A 16,622-nucleotide genomic window follows, 5' to 3' on the forward strand; every position below is an offset into this window, starting at 1 on the left:
CATCCTGTAGCCATGGATGTCTGTTCCTGTTAAAGATGGGACTCTTATTTCACAGGATAAGACATTTGACCTGCTAGTGTTGCTAAAAGTAACGTAGTGGCATCATCAAAGTGAGTGGGCTTCGTCCTCTGGGCACCATGAATTATTCTTACTAACTTCAATAGAATTTCAATTTAATCGTTGTTGAGATATTTTGCTCTGGAACAAAGTTTTCGTTGAGTGACTGATAATGCCATCACTGGAGCCACGGCACTAGCATGGCAAGATATTTGCTCAATATATGTCAATAGTTAAATATGTGGCCTCATGATTTCCATAGAAAATATACAACATAATATAATAGGGAATGGTGGTTGTATGCTTTTTCTTTTGCTGTCGCTTGCATGGAATTCATGAAATGTCCTTCTTAGATGTTTGCTCATGGGACAGACTCTAGAATAAACACTCTTACACTTTGCATCAACATGCTTTTCTAAGTCATTTCTACTGAATAGCTTCCCATTCATGTTTTTCTTGTGTGTCATTCTTTATTAATTGTAACTAGTGACCCATGCAGCCTCTGTTCAAGCTCTTGCAATGGGTCATCTCTAATATTTAACCCCAAGTAAACTCTATCGAAGGAGGTGATGATAAGTGTTCTCGATGTAAACAAACATCCGGATGGGATTCGTTTAACGAGACTCGTTGCTGTTACATTTGTGTGGTTCATGGGGTGGGCGTAATAACAAGAATAGTTTTATAATAATAAATTCAATTAAATACTACATCCCTGCCAAAGATATTTAAATGAATCATTTAAAAGCTTTTAATTTCATGATGTTGAGGTCTGGATTACTTTGTATCGTACAGTACAGCTTCCTGTGTTTCTGTCCATTCTGTAGTGGGTTGAAATAGTAAATAATGTTTGATTCATTTCCCAAGTATCGTTGGAATATAGCTGTTTTTCTTTCACACAAAATATTCAGTGGGCTTAGATATATTTGTTAAAGTTCATTCCTAACCTTGCTGATAATCTTAACCCAAGGTCCATTTACCAAATTTATTCTGAGCTCTCAACCACATTTTACAGTATTTTCTCAGTTGTCATGACCTGTTTCAGTCATGTGATAACAGCTGGGCGTATATAGGGGGAGATCATAACCATTCATATTTTTAGTAACATTAATGTATGTATTTATTTTTTTAGAATCATTTATAGATAAATTGAAGAGTTTGAATGCTCTGGAAAAAGCTAGTAGGTCCACCTTGTTTTAAAATTATTTGACATTTTGGCTGCTGACCGTAGCTTCATATTTACTGTACACAAATGGAAGTGTAATAGATCTTCTCATCTAATTAAGAAGGAAAGATAATTACTGTACTTTCCAAAATGTTAAACCGTTCCTTTAAATGACAAGAAACAAATACAGTAGACTGCAATGTTAATTTATACAAAAAGTCGATTCTTGCTCAAAACAAATCCTTTAATTTTCATGTTCAGTTCATACTTTCAAGATTAAACAGCACAACCCTCTTTGCCTAGAAACCTACATTTGGAAGCTTTGCTTCTAAACCTGCCGTGAATGTAATGGATGCCATTAATGAGAAGGACGTGAGCATTGATCTGTTTCACTCCATTTGCCTCTCCCTCTCTGGGCAGTTTAGAGTCACTGCTCAAGGACTTCTGAGGCCTGATTGCTTTAACCCACTGAGGCTCCATTTGTGTTTTAACCCCAACCCTCAGTCATCAAGCAGCATGCTCAAGATGTCATTGACATCTAAACATCTTAAATTGACATCTTAAATGAAAAATTAAATGTAATGTAATATAAATAACCCTTGACAATAACCCTTGAATATGGCCTGCTGTTTGCAGACTGTTTGCAGACAGTAATGGTAGATTTGTAGTGTTTACATTATTAATATCTCCCTTTACCCCGCCAGCCTATTAGGTGTAGCCTGAGTATATTTCTTGAAAGCATCAATTCTGCATCTAATGCTCACAACATTCCCACATCCAGACTCCCAGCCTCTGCACACTGCACACCAGTGAGCTGTCTCTGCGCTGTGAGGTGAGCTGCAGTGCGATAAAACACTCTTGGTGATCAGCCCTCAGTCCCCTCAGTCTGTGCTTGCCTGCACCAACGCAGCCGACATTAGCTGAAACAGCATGTGAGCACTGACTCAGTGTACCTATGTTCTACAGAAATAAGCACACACACGTCCGTGCACCCACACACTCGGGCACTCTGACCCACGTGCATGCACACACACACAAGCGCACTGATGTCCTCCATTATTTACACCGAGGGGCATCTGCATGCAAACGGCCCATTCCGAGACAATCTGATCACACAGCAGAGGCTTCGCCCAGTCTGTTCCTTCGCTCGGTGAGAATATCGCCGGGGCGGAATGGAAACTTCATTTTGCAGGGGCTAATATTAGCCTGGGCCTCTGGAAAATTCCTTTTAAATGATCACAAGCTGAGAAAAAAGGCAGAGAATTTGTTTAGCGTTTTACTTGACAGTATTCTCTGCATACACGGCAGTTTGTTTCTTTTCTTTTTCCCAGTTGGTGCTCACAGGAGGATCCTGGGAACACAGATGTAGAGGAAGGGAGGGCTAAGGGGACTCGTATGATGACATTTAGACTTGTTTGACTGTCAGGCTGTCTGTGTGACTGTTGAGTTTCTGCCATTGTCCTGCTGCATCCCTGGTCCTTTACCGGACACAGTGAACAGATCACATAATGTCTCCTGCTCTGTGAGTCATCTGGATTGTCAGACTGCTGTAATACACACTGCAGCCTCAGTGTTATGACAGCCAAAACACTCTATTTCACAATATGAAATACAATGTATAAAGTATTTATCCTGGATACTTGGTGTTAAAATGGGTGGAAATAGCCTTGTGTTTCCCTGCCTGCCTGTTTGTTTATTTGTACCTCCATCACTGCCTGACCTATATTTAACCCCCGTTATAATTATATGACCCTAACTTTATAACCTGTGTTTGTGTGTGTGTTGCTAGGAAAATCCCACCTGGCCATAGTTCAGAGGGTGAACAATGAGGGTGAGGGAGACCCTTTCTACGAGGTTCTGGGTATTGTCACCCTGGAGGACGTTATTGAAGAAATCATCAAGTCAGAGATCCTGGACGAGACTGACTTGTACAGTAGGTTCCCCTCTCGAACCACATATCCCCTTAGACTGTAAAGCCTCGAGGTAACCCCGGCCTGTCACAGCCAGAGCACCAGTCTGTTATAAACTGATCCAAGCCCAGCAGTTGGGGTCTTTTTGATGGATCCTTTTACACTGTGCCCATTTAAACCAACTCAATGTGGGCCAAAGACATGCAGAAAATCTAAATGTCCATTTTTGTAAGTTTCAAATAATTGACACATTGAAAAAGGTCATGGCACAGTAATTCATGAATTAATGTGAAGCAGAACATTTATTTTTATTTTAACTAAACAACATTGGCTATTGATCTAACAACTATTTATCCTCTGGGGGCAACGGTGTAGCCAGCTGATATCCACATGACGGATACCCGGGCCAAGACTTCCTCTTCCATATGCTGGTCATTGTTTACAGTTCGATTAGCAAGTTGAGACGCAAGTCTGCAGTTGAGAGACAATGTTTACAACCAGATGGTTTAACAAGTAACCAAGTTACACTGCATATGATTTTTTTAAAGCAAATACGAACCATCACAAGACAATAGCCACAATTTCCAAGATTGCATTTCGACCAATGCGTTCCACTGTCTCTTTTACCAAAGCCTGCTTGAACTGGATTAGTCGATACTACTCGGTCTACATCCGATACCAAACTCTTGACCTGATAGATTATTTATTCATACGCAGTTATCTGTTGATGGAGATTCACTGCATACTACATGCGTAGCACCAAACAGCAGACACACATTTAGCGACTATCTTGTGAACATAGGGGAGAATTTAGCAAATGAATATTGCCGTTGGTCTATTCTTCATGTCTACTCGAGGTGTAAACAAGAAAGTGATTGCTAACACGTTAGCCAATCTGGTCTGCTGTCCACCAACTGCCATTCAGGGAAAACAGCTACCTGCTATATGAGACTGAACCAAAAGAATAAAGTTGCAGCAGGAAAACCAAAACAAATTGCTGAAAAATACAAAAACAAGGAAGAGCTGAGGGGAACTTTGGGTTTATCACTTTAGGTGATCCCTTTCACATTACATGTAGATCATTGTTTATAGACAAATATTGATTATAGTAGCTTTAAAAAATGTCCTCATCCTAGGCCAGAAATGTAAAATCCATTTGTGTGATAGTGTTTCAATCTTAGGTTTGTGGCCGGCTGAGGTGAATATTACTCTAACTAGATTGTTCATAACTGCTTTAAGTGTTTCCTTCAAGAGATTCTTATATTTGCGTTGTACACCAATTCCTACAAAAAAAAACTTCTTTTTTTTTTAAAGTAACAACAATTACAGTTATTTTTAACATTGCCTCTGTGAAGAATAGATATTTTGTACAGTCACTATTTGTTTTACTTAAAATTGTCATAAATGTTTCATCGCTGTCCATCTGAAACCCCTGTTTCATGTATCATGAGCCAAACCCATGAGCTGACCGTATGGTTACATCTCTAATGGTATCAGTAAAGGTTTGCAGACATGGAGTACGTGCCAGTCATTTTGTTTGGCTTTAAGTAATGTTAAGAATGTGGTACGCTAACAATGTAGCCCCCTATAGCTCTCTTTTAGTTCTGAGAAGAACGCCACAGCTACATTTTGAGAAAAAGCAATAAGCTTTGGGTAACTCAAGTTTAGTCACCCTACGACCCGAGAGGAGTTGCTCACTGTCCGTGGAGTGGTGTAGATCAACCTGTTGTTGCATAAAAGGTTTTAGTTTGTGTCCAATACTCTACTTTTCATCTTCCCTCCTCAGCTGACAACAAGACCAAGAAGAAAATCACCCATCGTGAAAGAAAGCAGGATTTCTCGGCCTTCAAACCTACCGACAATGAAATGAAGGTTAAAATATCACCTCAGCTTCTGCTGGCCACCCTGCGTTTCCTAGCAACAGGCAAGTGGGCTGTGTTGCTGCTTGTATTCCCCCAGTGTGCCCTCACCCCCTCAGTGTGTGTGTGTGTGTGTGTGTGTGTGTGTGTGTGTGTGTGTGTGTGTGTGTGTGAGCCGTTTGTGTGTGCATGTGCCCATATGGGCTTTGGGGTTTGGCGAAGGGGGTGCAGGGAGGCGTGAGTATGTGTGTAGAATGAGTATCTGTTGTTTGTGTGTGTGAGGGAATGAGTTGTGTGAGGACTCACAACGAGTGTATGTGTGTGTGTGTAAAGAGGTGGAAGGCCTCTCGGGAGCCCTCTGTGCAGACTGCGCGCGGATCCAAAAAAACGCAGGCGTCTATTTGCTTGCGTGTCATGCACTGAAGGTTACATGTTGAGATCTTAGCTCACAGCTTTAAAAACACCACCCTGTTTGCTTACACGCGTTCCTCAGTGACATCACGTCCAGCATTTTTGGCCTATGATCGGGTTTCTCACAGAAGTCGACATACTTAGTGTAAAATGTGAAAAATGTCACCCGCTTTCCCTGGGGAAATGGATTTCCGAACCGGCTGCTGAATATCCTAGCACTACTACAGCAGCAGGAGCAGCAGCAGTTGACGATGTCTCAATGCAGTTGGATTTGCTTCAGAACTTTGACCTAGCAGCTAAGCATTGATTAAGTTCCTCTAAAGACTATTAGGGAGTTTAGTTCCTGGCGGTGGAGCCAGCAGCCAGCTGACACATATCACCACCGCTCAGATGAAGGAGCCGATTGGCCCATTAGGTGGTTAAGGCAGACCAGTCACAATTTAGACACAGTGTTTAAAAGTTATAAATTAGTTTTTGGTTAGTTTGCTCAGGCATATGTAGTAAAAAATACATTTTCTTTTTGGATTTAAACAGCCCAAAAATCCCAAATATGCCTCAAAGGGATTTACAATCAATAGAACACCCTCTATCCTTAATAAGGTAAAACTTCACAATTAAAGACACTTCTTGAAACAAACCTTTAAGAAGAGTGACACAGGAGGATCGCTCTTCAGGTAGGAAAAACACACAATAGGTGTCATATATACAGAGTAGACTAGCAATCGTGTAATTAATTAATTACAATATAAAGAAACGTTTTGGGCCTCGTGGAAGAACATTTTAGTTTTCTTAATCAAAACTCGTCTGAGTCAAAAGTCAGATTCGTCAAACTATCAAGAACTCCCAGAACTTGTCTTGCTTGTTTCAACCTGACCAAAGCAATGAAATTATGAGATTTCACCGTAATTGCCCTAAAATGGCCATATAAGGATAATTGCTTGGCTCTGTTCATGACACACAAGTGTAAAAAGAAGAATTTCACAACACAGAGCTTCCATTCCTGCTGTCGGAAATCAGCAGACAAAAACACAACACATTTAAACACAGACACAGAAAATATCAACAATGTGTCATTGGAGCAGGAACAGAAGTGAAGCATGAATCGTGGTCCATGACTTAGATGGGAAGCAGTCAAGTGGTCATGACAGGAGAATATTAGCCCATACAGCTGCATTGCAGCACTGTCCAGTGCAGGAGGGATGTTCACCCGAACAGCAACAACCAACTAGAGCTCATAATAGAGCCCAAACGTGCTCCCGCAGCTGTGCCTATGGTGTATGAATGTGTGTGAATGTTAGTTAGTCCTGATGGGCAGGTGGCTCCTCCCATCAGTGTGTGAATGGGTGAATGACATCATGTGGTGTTAAAGCACTTTGAGTGGTAGAAAAAGTAAAAATAAAACTACTTTGATCAAACCCCCAAGTTATCTGCCAAGCCGTTGATCATATACTGAACAAAATATACATGTTGCTGTTTTTGCTCCTATTGAGAGAGTGAGACTGTCAATAAAAGACATCATCAAGTTGCTTGTATTGTCAGCCCAGCACTCCAACACTTTAACATGTTCTTATTTATTGTGTAACTACAATATTGTTTGCCAATATATCACTGACTTTTTTTTAAACTCTCAAATATTGGTATTGGTATCAGCTCTACATGTTTGGCTCCAGTTGAAGCTCCTCACAGTCTTTTCCTCCTTCTCTCTGGTTGTTCAGAAGTCGAGCCGTTCGCACCGGTGCAAATGTCAGAAAAGATTCTGCTGCGCTTGCTGAAGCACACACACGTCATCCAGGAGCTGAAATACGATGAGAAGAACAAGCGGGCGGCAGAGCACTACCTCTTCCACAGGAACAAGCCCGTGGATTATTTCATCCTCATAATGCAGGTGTGTGGGCGCAACGGGGAACCGAGTCTGAAATGTCCACCGTCGGACCCACCGGTCGCCTCCCACGTTAATTGATGTCACTTCCTGAAGAACAATATTACAGTCGTTAAGAGAATAAGAACAGTATTTTTTTACTCTAACCCAACTACACTACACATTGCACTAAACACATTTAGGACAGGGACATGCTGCTGTTAGTACTTCAGTACAATCTATTGTTTTCCTTGTTCCCACAGTTTTTCACAGTATAGCCAACCATCTAACAGAGCTGTACTACAGGTTTTGTTCCCACAGGGGCCACGCATCCGAAAAAGGTATGCATGGTATGATTGTACTGCAGGGCAGTTTGGACTTTAAGCAAGCAACAATACCATAGATAAACAGCTCATTAGCAATACAAATGTCTGGTTCACTATAACACTTCAAAATATACCAAAAGAGGTGGTGGTCAGTGTGAAGAAAAGTATGAATAATAACCGTAGTGAAGTGAAATATATATGTAGTTCTAATTTTCATCTTGTAACTTAACCAAATTGCATGCTTCTTCTTTATTGTACTACCTTACACAATCCCTATTTTTTTTTGTGTGTGACACCTAAAATAAATCCTGTATAGAGTTACAATTATATATTTCTTTGAACAGAACAAAACAAGTGCTGTTGACCTTCGGGTAGCCTCACAGTCTGAAGACTGGTCTGAAAGTCGACTGTCTGAATTTGAGTTTTCCTCGTTGGTATCATGTTTTATAAAAACAACTATTACTAACATTGACATACTTTGTATATTACCCCGATCAGTCCACTAAGTCAATATGTGTAATAGCCCTGAAGCAAATGAGGTCTCACTGCCCTTAAGACTGGGTTGAGAATAGATTGTGAGCTATTAAACAGAGTACAGATTTTCTACAAGTAGTAAAAAGGAAAAGAAAGGATGAATAAATATATCTGAGCAGAAAAAGTGGCAAATTTAGAATATTGCGAAAGTGTAACTGCAAAGCGGATAGTAACCTAGCACTAATGCTCCAAACTGAAAATCTGCAATAGAGAGTTAATTAGAGATAAAACAGGTGTAACACCAAATGTTTAGTCTAAAAGGATGGATACAAAATAATGACATAGTGTTTTTGACTCTTTGTTCTTTGTCGTCTCTGGATCTGTCCGTCACAGGGGAAAGTGGAGGTGGAGGCAGGAAAAGAGGGGATGAAGTTTGAAGCGGGACCATTCTCCTTCTATGGGATGTTGGCTTTGACAGCCTCGCCAGGTGAGATATCTGACCAAAAACACCTGGGCGCTGCCCAAAATAAAATCAAGTTGTAATTAATTTTTGAGGAAACTAAAAGAATGCAGCTTTGTTTGCAGGTCTTCTCTCTTTTATAAAGAAGTAAGCCAGTCTTATCGGGTTCTACTGGAGCTTATGTCCGATCAAAATAATTAAAAATAGAGCTGCTCTTTCATTACTGATGGAAATGTGTTCACGAGCACCAAGTACCCAAATACAGATTTGTATTTATTCTTTGCTCTGATAAGCTCTTATAAAACATAACGTAGCCAATTTTAGACTGTATTTTGTTAAAGTTAATGTAGATCAGTTTAGGACCTTCTGTGATTAAAAGCCTCCATTCAATGTAATGCTTATGAACAATTATTGTAAGACCAGGTTGTCCTGCACTGACATCATTAGAAAGCGTCAGCTAGTGAGTCCTTTCAGTTCATTCATAAACTACAGTACTATTCTCAGCCCTTTTCAACTATTCTGATTCAAGTGGGTGGTGAGATCTGAGAGACACCTACTGGTGAAATAGTAGAACAACCTTCCTGTCATGTGTGCTGGCACTCTGCAGTCAGAAATAAAATATGTTGAGATATGACACGATGTGCTCTTACTTTGACTTTATGTGCTTAGTAGCAGTTAAGCTCCTCTCATGCATAAACAAATGGTTATGGTTATACTAGACAAATGGGTGGCTATGCTAGTGCTGCTCATGCTTCCCTACCAGATTTAATCCAAGTTTACTATGTTTGTTTATGCACTGATTATTTCTCAGTTTTGACAGACTCTCCTCTTTCTTTTTCTTTTTCTTGTGTATCTTTCCTCTCGCCACAGTGCCTCTGTCCCTGTCTCGTACATTTGTGGTCAGTAGAGCTGAATCATTAGCAGGATCTCCAGGTACAGTCTATACATACACCCATCTTCACATATGATACCATGCTAGTGTCAACCCGACTAGTTAGATGTGAAACATAATAGTGAAGTGGAAATGTTGAACAGAAGCTTGTTTTTAAAAGTTGAACCCTGCATGCTTTAACACCGACATGAGTGTTTGGTCATTTTGATCATCGTCGTCTACATGAGTATATTTTTTCTTTTGTGTGACCCAAAGAAAAAGGTTGATGGGTGAATGCCTGAAACTCGGTTTGTGCCTGAATGCAACATGTGCTCTATATCCATGTGTTTATAAGTGAAAGAGAAAGAGGGAGAGAGGCAAACTGTTTCAGATTGAGACTTAACACCCTCATCCCCTGAGCCATTAGTCAAGTGGCTGAATGGTGTTGAAGACTGGAGGCCCCAGAGCGAGCCCAAGCTCCGCCCCGCTCGCCCCTAACCTCTAACCCTCTGACTACATAAACAAGACCTACAGCTACAGCCCCCTGCCGGACACCACTGAGCGCACATACAAAGACACACACGTACACATATGTTCACATGCACAGGCACATGTATGCAGAGAGCGCACAGTCCATACATAACTAAGGACATGCTGCCACGAACACAAACACACCCACATGTATCCGGAAATGCCATTGAACAAATACACTATCTTCTTCTTGAGCAGTGAACTACAGTGCACCTCTAAACGTGTTTTTTTCACTCAGTTTGACGCCCCGCTGAGCTCACGTTTGAGTGTGTTTCTGCGTGTATGTAAATACATTATGTGTGTATCTTTGACCTGGTCCCTGCGGCCCCTAGAAAGTGGAGTACTAATCCACAAGAGTTCACATGCCAAGTCTTTGGCCCACTGCGCTCGGTCTACGCACACACAAGCACGCACGCACGCACGCACGCACGCACACACACACACACACACACGCGCACATATTCCGACATGGGATTACATACATTCCAGTAGGCGTAGTAGCATTAGCGTTGGCCAAGCCGTTTCCACTTTATTGTGTGTGATTTTCACTAGGCTTCTTTAAGAAGTGGAAAACATAATCTGTCTTTAATTAAAAAATACAACCAAAATAAAAAAACAGAACAAGTCTTCTATGTAGTAGCACATAGAGGGGAAGCAGCATCACTGGAGACCACCGACTCAATACCTGCTGCTGTATGAAACTCCCCTCACCTAAAGACCTATGTAGAAATGAGATTTTCATACATCACAACAAGCATCTTTACTTGCCGGAAAAATATGACCTGGAAAATGTCACTAATTCACAGGATCGTAAGTGCTGCTCAGGCTGTTGAGCACTACAGCACAGCGGTGCTATGAGCTAAATGCTAACATCGGCATGCTAAAATGCACACAATGACAATGCTAACATGCTGATGCTAAGGAATCATGTTTACCATGTTCACCATCTTAGTGTAGAGTGTTTACATGCTAACTTTAGCTAAAATAAATATGAACCTGATAATGGATAGCACTCGAAGAAAGGTCAGAGGGTCACCAGAGTTATTCGTAAAGAGGAGAACATGAATACCTGTGACAAATTTCATATCAATCCATTGAATAGTTGTGAAGACAATTATTGCAAAAACTTCATGTTTAAATCTCATGGTGGCGCTATAAATAAAATCAAGGAATCACCAGTCATGAAACTCATTGTCCACAAATATCTTTATCGAACTTCATGGAAGTTATTTCAGTCGGGGCCAAAGTTGTTGACAAGCTGACCAACAGACCCACATTGCCACCCGGAGCCATGCTGCTGGTTTTAAAATGAGAGCTGTGAATTCTCACAGCCATTTGAGATCAGGTTAACCCCCTTTCTCCAACCCCCTAACTCAAATTATGCCGATAAGAATTCTCCACAAGCAGTTGTTCTTGCTGAGTATTTCTAATGGATATGACATAATATGATATGATATAAACAACAATAAGAAGAAAGAATAGATGACATGTCAGTGTGAGGAGGCCCTAATACACAGCTTTAGCAGAGTAGACTGAGACAGACACCTTTTTTGTTGTATGAAGGAAGTTTTGGGTTTTGTTTTTGCATGTCTTAACATTTCTGGTTGTAAAAGTCACAGACAGTCGACAAAATAGACAAAATACGCCCTAATAAGGCCAAGGTTGGAAACATGTTTCTGAGATACTTTTGCATTTGCTTGCATTACTACTGGCTAAACATATTCTCCTCTCCCATCACCTCCTTACAGAAAATAAGTCTCCTCCACGGCCGTTTGGACTCAACCACTCCGACTCTCTGAACCGGAGCGATCGTATAGACGCCATCACGCCAACTCTCGGCAGCAGCAACAACCAGCTCAACTCCTTCCTGCAGATCTATGTACCTGACTACTCCGTCAGAGCGCGCACAGACCTGCAGTATATAAAGGTGAGAACACATGCAGGTGGGAAAGAAAATGCCTAAATGCCGGTATAGAAGGTTCTTGCATATGATTACGAGGCACTTTATTAATAGATTCCTTGGACAGTTGAAAAAAGGATAAAAAAGAAAAATTCTAACAAACAATTGGACATTTAAATTGAAATCATTAAAATAATTAATTAATTAATTAAATAATTAATTAATTGATTATTTTGTCAAATTTTAAAGCAGCTCAATAATTTGTATTTACATGGACAAAACAAAGGTTTAATAAAAGTATGACCACATTAATAGACACATTTCAATAATTGGATGTAGTAATAATAATAATGATAATACAGTCTTAAAAAAAAAAGTTTTTTTTTCACAAAACCAGAGATTACAAAATGTAAACATACAACATGCATGTTACATTATGAATTTCACACATAAACCAACCTGAATATCCACATAAATAAACACATACAGAGAAATTAAAAAAAATAGGCTGACGAAGAAAAAAAACGACCTGCAGAGACTTACCAGTCCGACTAGTCCAATCAATCACAACCCTCAACCATTCAACCTCATCATGCCTTCTCTGTCACCTAGGTAACACGCCAACAGTACCAGAACGCTGTCTTGGCGTCACGGATGGACAAAACACCCCAATCAACAGACAGTGAGTTCACTAAGATCGAGCTCACGCTGACGGAGCTCCATGACGGAGTGGAGACCCCCGCTGTAGTCGTCGTCTCCACCACAGCCAGCACCACCATCACCACCCCGGCTGTGTCCGTGTCCGTGGCCAACGAGACGTCCCACCTGCTCAACCAGCAGCAGAACTGTGTGGGCCTCAGCAGGAGCAACCACAGTGCCCACAACGAGGGACCCGTCTAGCCACCGCCGAGCCCGGTGGAGACCCAGACCCTCCACCCTGTCTCATGGACACACACGGAGAGGTGGCATACACGGAGATGAGGGAAAGTGGGGAAGCGGAGGCGAGTGGAGTGAGGGTTCTGCTCCAACCAGTAGCCCCCAGTCAGTCAGTGAGACCCTTTCATGGAGGGGCAGTGGGGAAGACGGGTACTGCGTCACCCTGAACGCCCCCACCTGAACGTTGTCAGAATCCCTGCTCTACTACACTCTCTTACAGAGGGTGCACTTGGACAGTGCCTGTGACTGAGCTTCTATTTTGGGACAATCCGACACTTTCATAGCGGTGACTTGGACTAGAGGACAACGGAGTGCATGCAAACCCTGTCCCTTTCTCTCTCACTCACACGCACACACACACGCACACACACACACACGCACACACACGCACACACACACACACACACACACACACACACACACACACACACACACACACAGTCCTATTCTGACACAGTCACATTCTCACACGCACACAAATGCAACTCCCCCACCCGTGCATCTTTCAGGGAAGCTCAGTCGAATGTTGATCCCATCAACGAGGACTCAAACCCAAACAAGCAGAACGGTTGGTCAAAGACTGCACCAAAAACCGCTTTGGAAGAAACCGTTAAACCACGAACCAAGAATGTTTTCCTGTATTTATTTATTTTATAATATTGTATGTAGGCGTGTATGTAGGCGTGTATGTATGCGTGTATGTATTATTTTATAATATTGTATGTAGGCGTGGAGACATGATATGACATAAACTGGCATACAAGCATGCACGAGCATGTACACAAAGGTGTGCGTGGGGCACGCGTGTCATATCAAAAAAGGACATGCTACGTATATGGAGACAAACATCCATTCATGTATATGAGGAGGTGAGGGTCTTTTACAGATACAGTATGTATATTACAGATCTTGTTATTTTTACTATTATCCTAAATCAGGCTTATGGTACACTATCTTTTTCACCTTAAAAAAATCACACTATTGCCTTTAAGAGAAATCATATAATTAATTATTTTAACAAAGTGCGATGAACAGCAATTTATTTAAGAGATGATTATGAATTTTTAAAAATCACTGTATTATAAATTGACAGATATATTTGTATGTATATGTACATTTGTTTTTTGAATAATGCTAAACTGCAGACATCCACAAGCAAAATTGTCCTTAGTCAGTCACTCTTTCTCTTTGTCTCTTTCATGTTTCTGCATCATTTGACCTCAAAAATACGTCTTTATGTCCATATGGGAGTAATGCTGCCTAGACTTTAAGTGCCATACCTATGCATGTGGAGGTTGTGTGTCTTATTTTTTTGCCAATTTTACGCATAGTCAAACTTGATAATTGCACAGTATTAATGACCTCATCTAACATGTTGAGCATCATCAACGTCACAAAAAGTAACCTCGACATTAAACATGTCCATGAATGATACACAGCTATGCTTTTCCACTGTTTATGTGTGAACCTGTTTTTGTTTTTGATTTTGCATTTGTGGTACATGTGTGTGTCCACAAAACAACGGTTCAGTTCATAAACACCATTTTGTTTAAAGTAGTGAATGTGAAAGAGACTAGACTTTATTTGTTTTGGCTCCCCACACATTGCAGATTGTAATCCTTGTTTTAATAAGTCTTGAGTTAATTCAGTTCAAAATCAAAGATATTGTGTATATATATATATATATATATATATATATATATATATATATGTTTATTTCTTTCACAATTAGGGAAACACAAAATTGCGTTCTTGCAGAGAGTTACGAGGGGAGTGGTCTTCTCATCTAACTCGAGGCAAGAAAGTAAACTATTCCTTGAAGTCTATATCTTCTATTTTAGTTTTTTTGCTTTAGTACCTTCTTGCCCTTATTGTTTTACCTCATAAAGACAGGAATGAGTTTTACGATATGTGTGCATGAGATTTTTCCTAAAGCTACATAAGTCATAGTGTAGAATAATTCAGTTTACTCCATATCTGTAGGGGCGTTGATTTTTAACTCTTTAACTAAACACTTCTTTGATTCCACTTCCAGGCCTGTTCATTAACATTATGTGTACTGTATACGGGCAGTTTTCTTGCCACCTTACAGGCAACAACAATGTCCTGAAGCTAAATTAATTTGATATTCAGTTGCCGTGTGTAGCCACTGGTGGTCACTGTGTTGCCACATGTAATCCAACGTGTGTGTGACACCCCCTGAAACGACACACATGGACAAACAGCCCTTCCATCTGCTCCGCCATGAGGGGCATCTCAGTTGTATAACCAGACATAGAGTGCGTCTGCATTGTTTGCAGCTGTTTTCGCTGTTGTTTATTGTTTACTTGAAAGAGCTCCTATGCAGCAGGCCCACTCCTGCCCTGCAGGGACCATCACTCCAGAGATACAGCAATGAATGATGATTACAGTGTAAGATTGTGCTTGGGACATTCACACTGTGTTTTACAGACTCAGTGCCTGACAGGAGAGCAAGAAGCATGATGACAATTCAAAAGTCCAAGTGCACAACAGGAAACACTGGGGGAAGCATCAGCTGTGACTGTGTTATTTCAATATTCTGTTAAACACACGCATATTATCTTTTTTCACTTCATCTGCTGAACACAAGATTAGCATATTTCCATCATGTGAATGCTTTGCAGGCCTGTGTTTAACTGGTCCTTTGTCCATCCCAATGCTGCTACTGTACCCATGTGCTGTCCATAATGCTTCTTCTACCTGACAACAACATTCCCATTGCCTCCTGCAGCTGGTGGTTTAATAAAAAAGTGAATGATTAACAGACAGACAGTTGGTGGCTCAATGTACTCAATCTAATGTTCTGCTGCTTCTAAATGTTTTTTTTAACGAGTTTTTTTTTATTTTTTATGATTTGGCAATAAAAACAGCCAGTTGCTTAATATCAGTTTCTTCTAAATATCATATGCACACTTGGTTACTTGGTTTTAAACCTTCTGAGGAAGTCTAAGCGATTGTGTTTGTGCTGCGAGGTGTAACCTCAACACTGGAGTGCACAATCGTGGTATTTCCATCTCTTTGTGTCAGAGTATGTTCGCTACAGTGATTTCACATGAATATAGTTATATTATCGCAAATACAAAAGAAAAATACAAATGGAAATCTGATTTCAGATATGTATTTAAATTACACACAAACCCAGTAGTAAACATGACTTCATCAGGAACCCGATAAAATATGTAATGACGGGTGGATTTCTTCTCATTATTTCGGTCTTTTATGTTAAAGACTCTTGTAGTCAGATTTCTTTTAAGCACTTTCGAAATAAAAATGATTGTAAAAGTTAGCCATGTGCATGTACATCAAATTGAGGCTGCGATACATTGAGGTGCATCGAGCATCGAATCGTAAAGGACTTTTTATTTCATAAACTAAGGTTGGTTTGAACATGTGCAACATGGTTCTATGTGAAGTTAATTGTAGGTGGACTGGTGTTTAAATGGTCTGTGGGGACCAGGGAAGAGTCTTCAAGTTCATCCAAAACGTTGTCAAATTACTCATGAACATTATGCAATGCTTCACTGGTGTTGTAGGGGCTTAAACCACCTGGCATACAGGAGTATGAACAGGATATAGTGAACTATAGTCAGTAATACACCCTCCAGTATCAGTGCTAACTGTAAACATAACTATAAACATGTATTACTGTTGTATTATGTTTATTAACTGTCAGTTGTGTTGCATGCTGCATGTCTTGTTGTCACACACTTGTAGATATGCAGCCTCAATGGATGCCATCTGGAAAGAAGAGGAACGTAACACAGACCAACTGAGACAACATCTCCTCTGTGCTGAACCTCTGAGGTAGCACAGCTGTGTTGTATCTAACGTTGCAGAATAATGAAA

The 16,622-nt window shown here is 40.6% G+C and overlaps 1 protein-coding gene across 2 annotated transcripts in view; it reads left to right on the top strand.

Annotated features, from left to right (window-relative positions):
* The window catches only part of cnnm2b (cyclin and CBS domain divalent metal cation transport mediator 2b), a 32,180-nt gene extending 17,785 nt beyond the window's left edge, over positions 1 to 14,395 (top strand). The window contains exons 2-8 of one of the 2 annotated variants that reach the window (XM_034544652.1): positions 3,009 to 3,152; positions 4,916 to 5,053; positions 7,115 to 7,284; positions 8,451 to 8,544; positions 9,388 to 9,450; positions 11,668 to 11,846; positions 12,432 to 14,395. In XM_034544652.1, coding sequence (XP_034400543.1) covers positions 3,009 to 3,152; positions 4,916 to 5,053; positions 7,115 to 7,284; positions 8,451 to 8,544; positions 9,388 to 9,450; positions 11,668 to 11,846; positions 12,432 to 12,719 — 1,076 coding nt within the window. In that variant the 3' untranslated portion in view covers positions 12,720 to 14,395. The remainder of the gene's footprint in view (positions 1 to 3,008; positions 3,153 to 4,915; positions 5,054 to 7,114; positions 7,285 to 8,450; positions 8,545 to 9,387; positions 9,451 to 11,667; positions 11,847 to 12,431) is intronic. The other variant, XM_034544658.1, reaches the window with a different exon arrangement.
* The last annotated feature ends 2,227 nt before the right edge of the window (positions 14,396 to 16,622 follow it).

Source organism: Cyclopterus lumpus, chromosome 1 (genome assembly GCF_009769545.1).
Source record: "Cyclopterus lumpus isolate fCycLum1 chromosome 1, fCycLum1.pri, whole genome shotgun sequence".
Classification (NCBI taxonomy): Eukaryota; Metazoa; Chordata; class Actinopteri; order Perciformes; family Cyclopteridae; genus Cyclopterus; species Cyclopterus lumpus.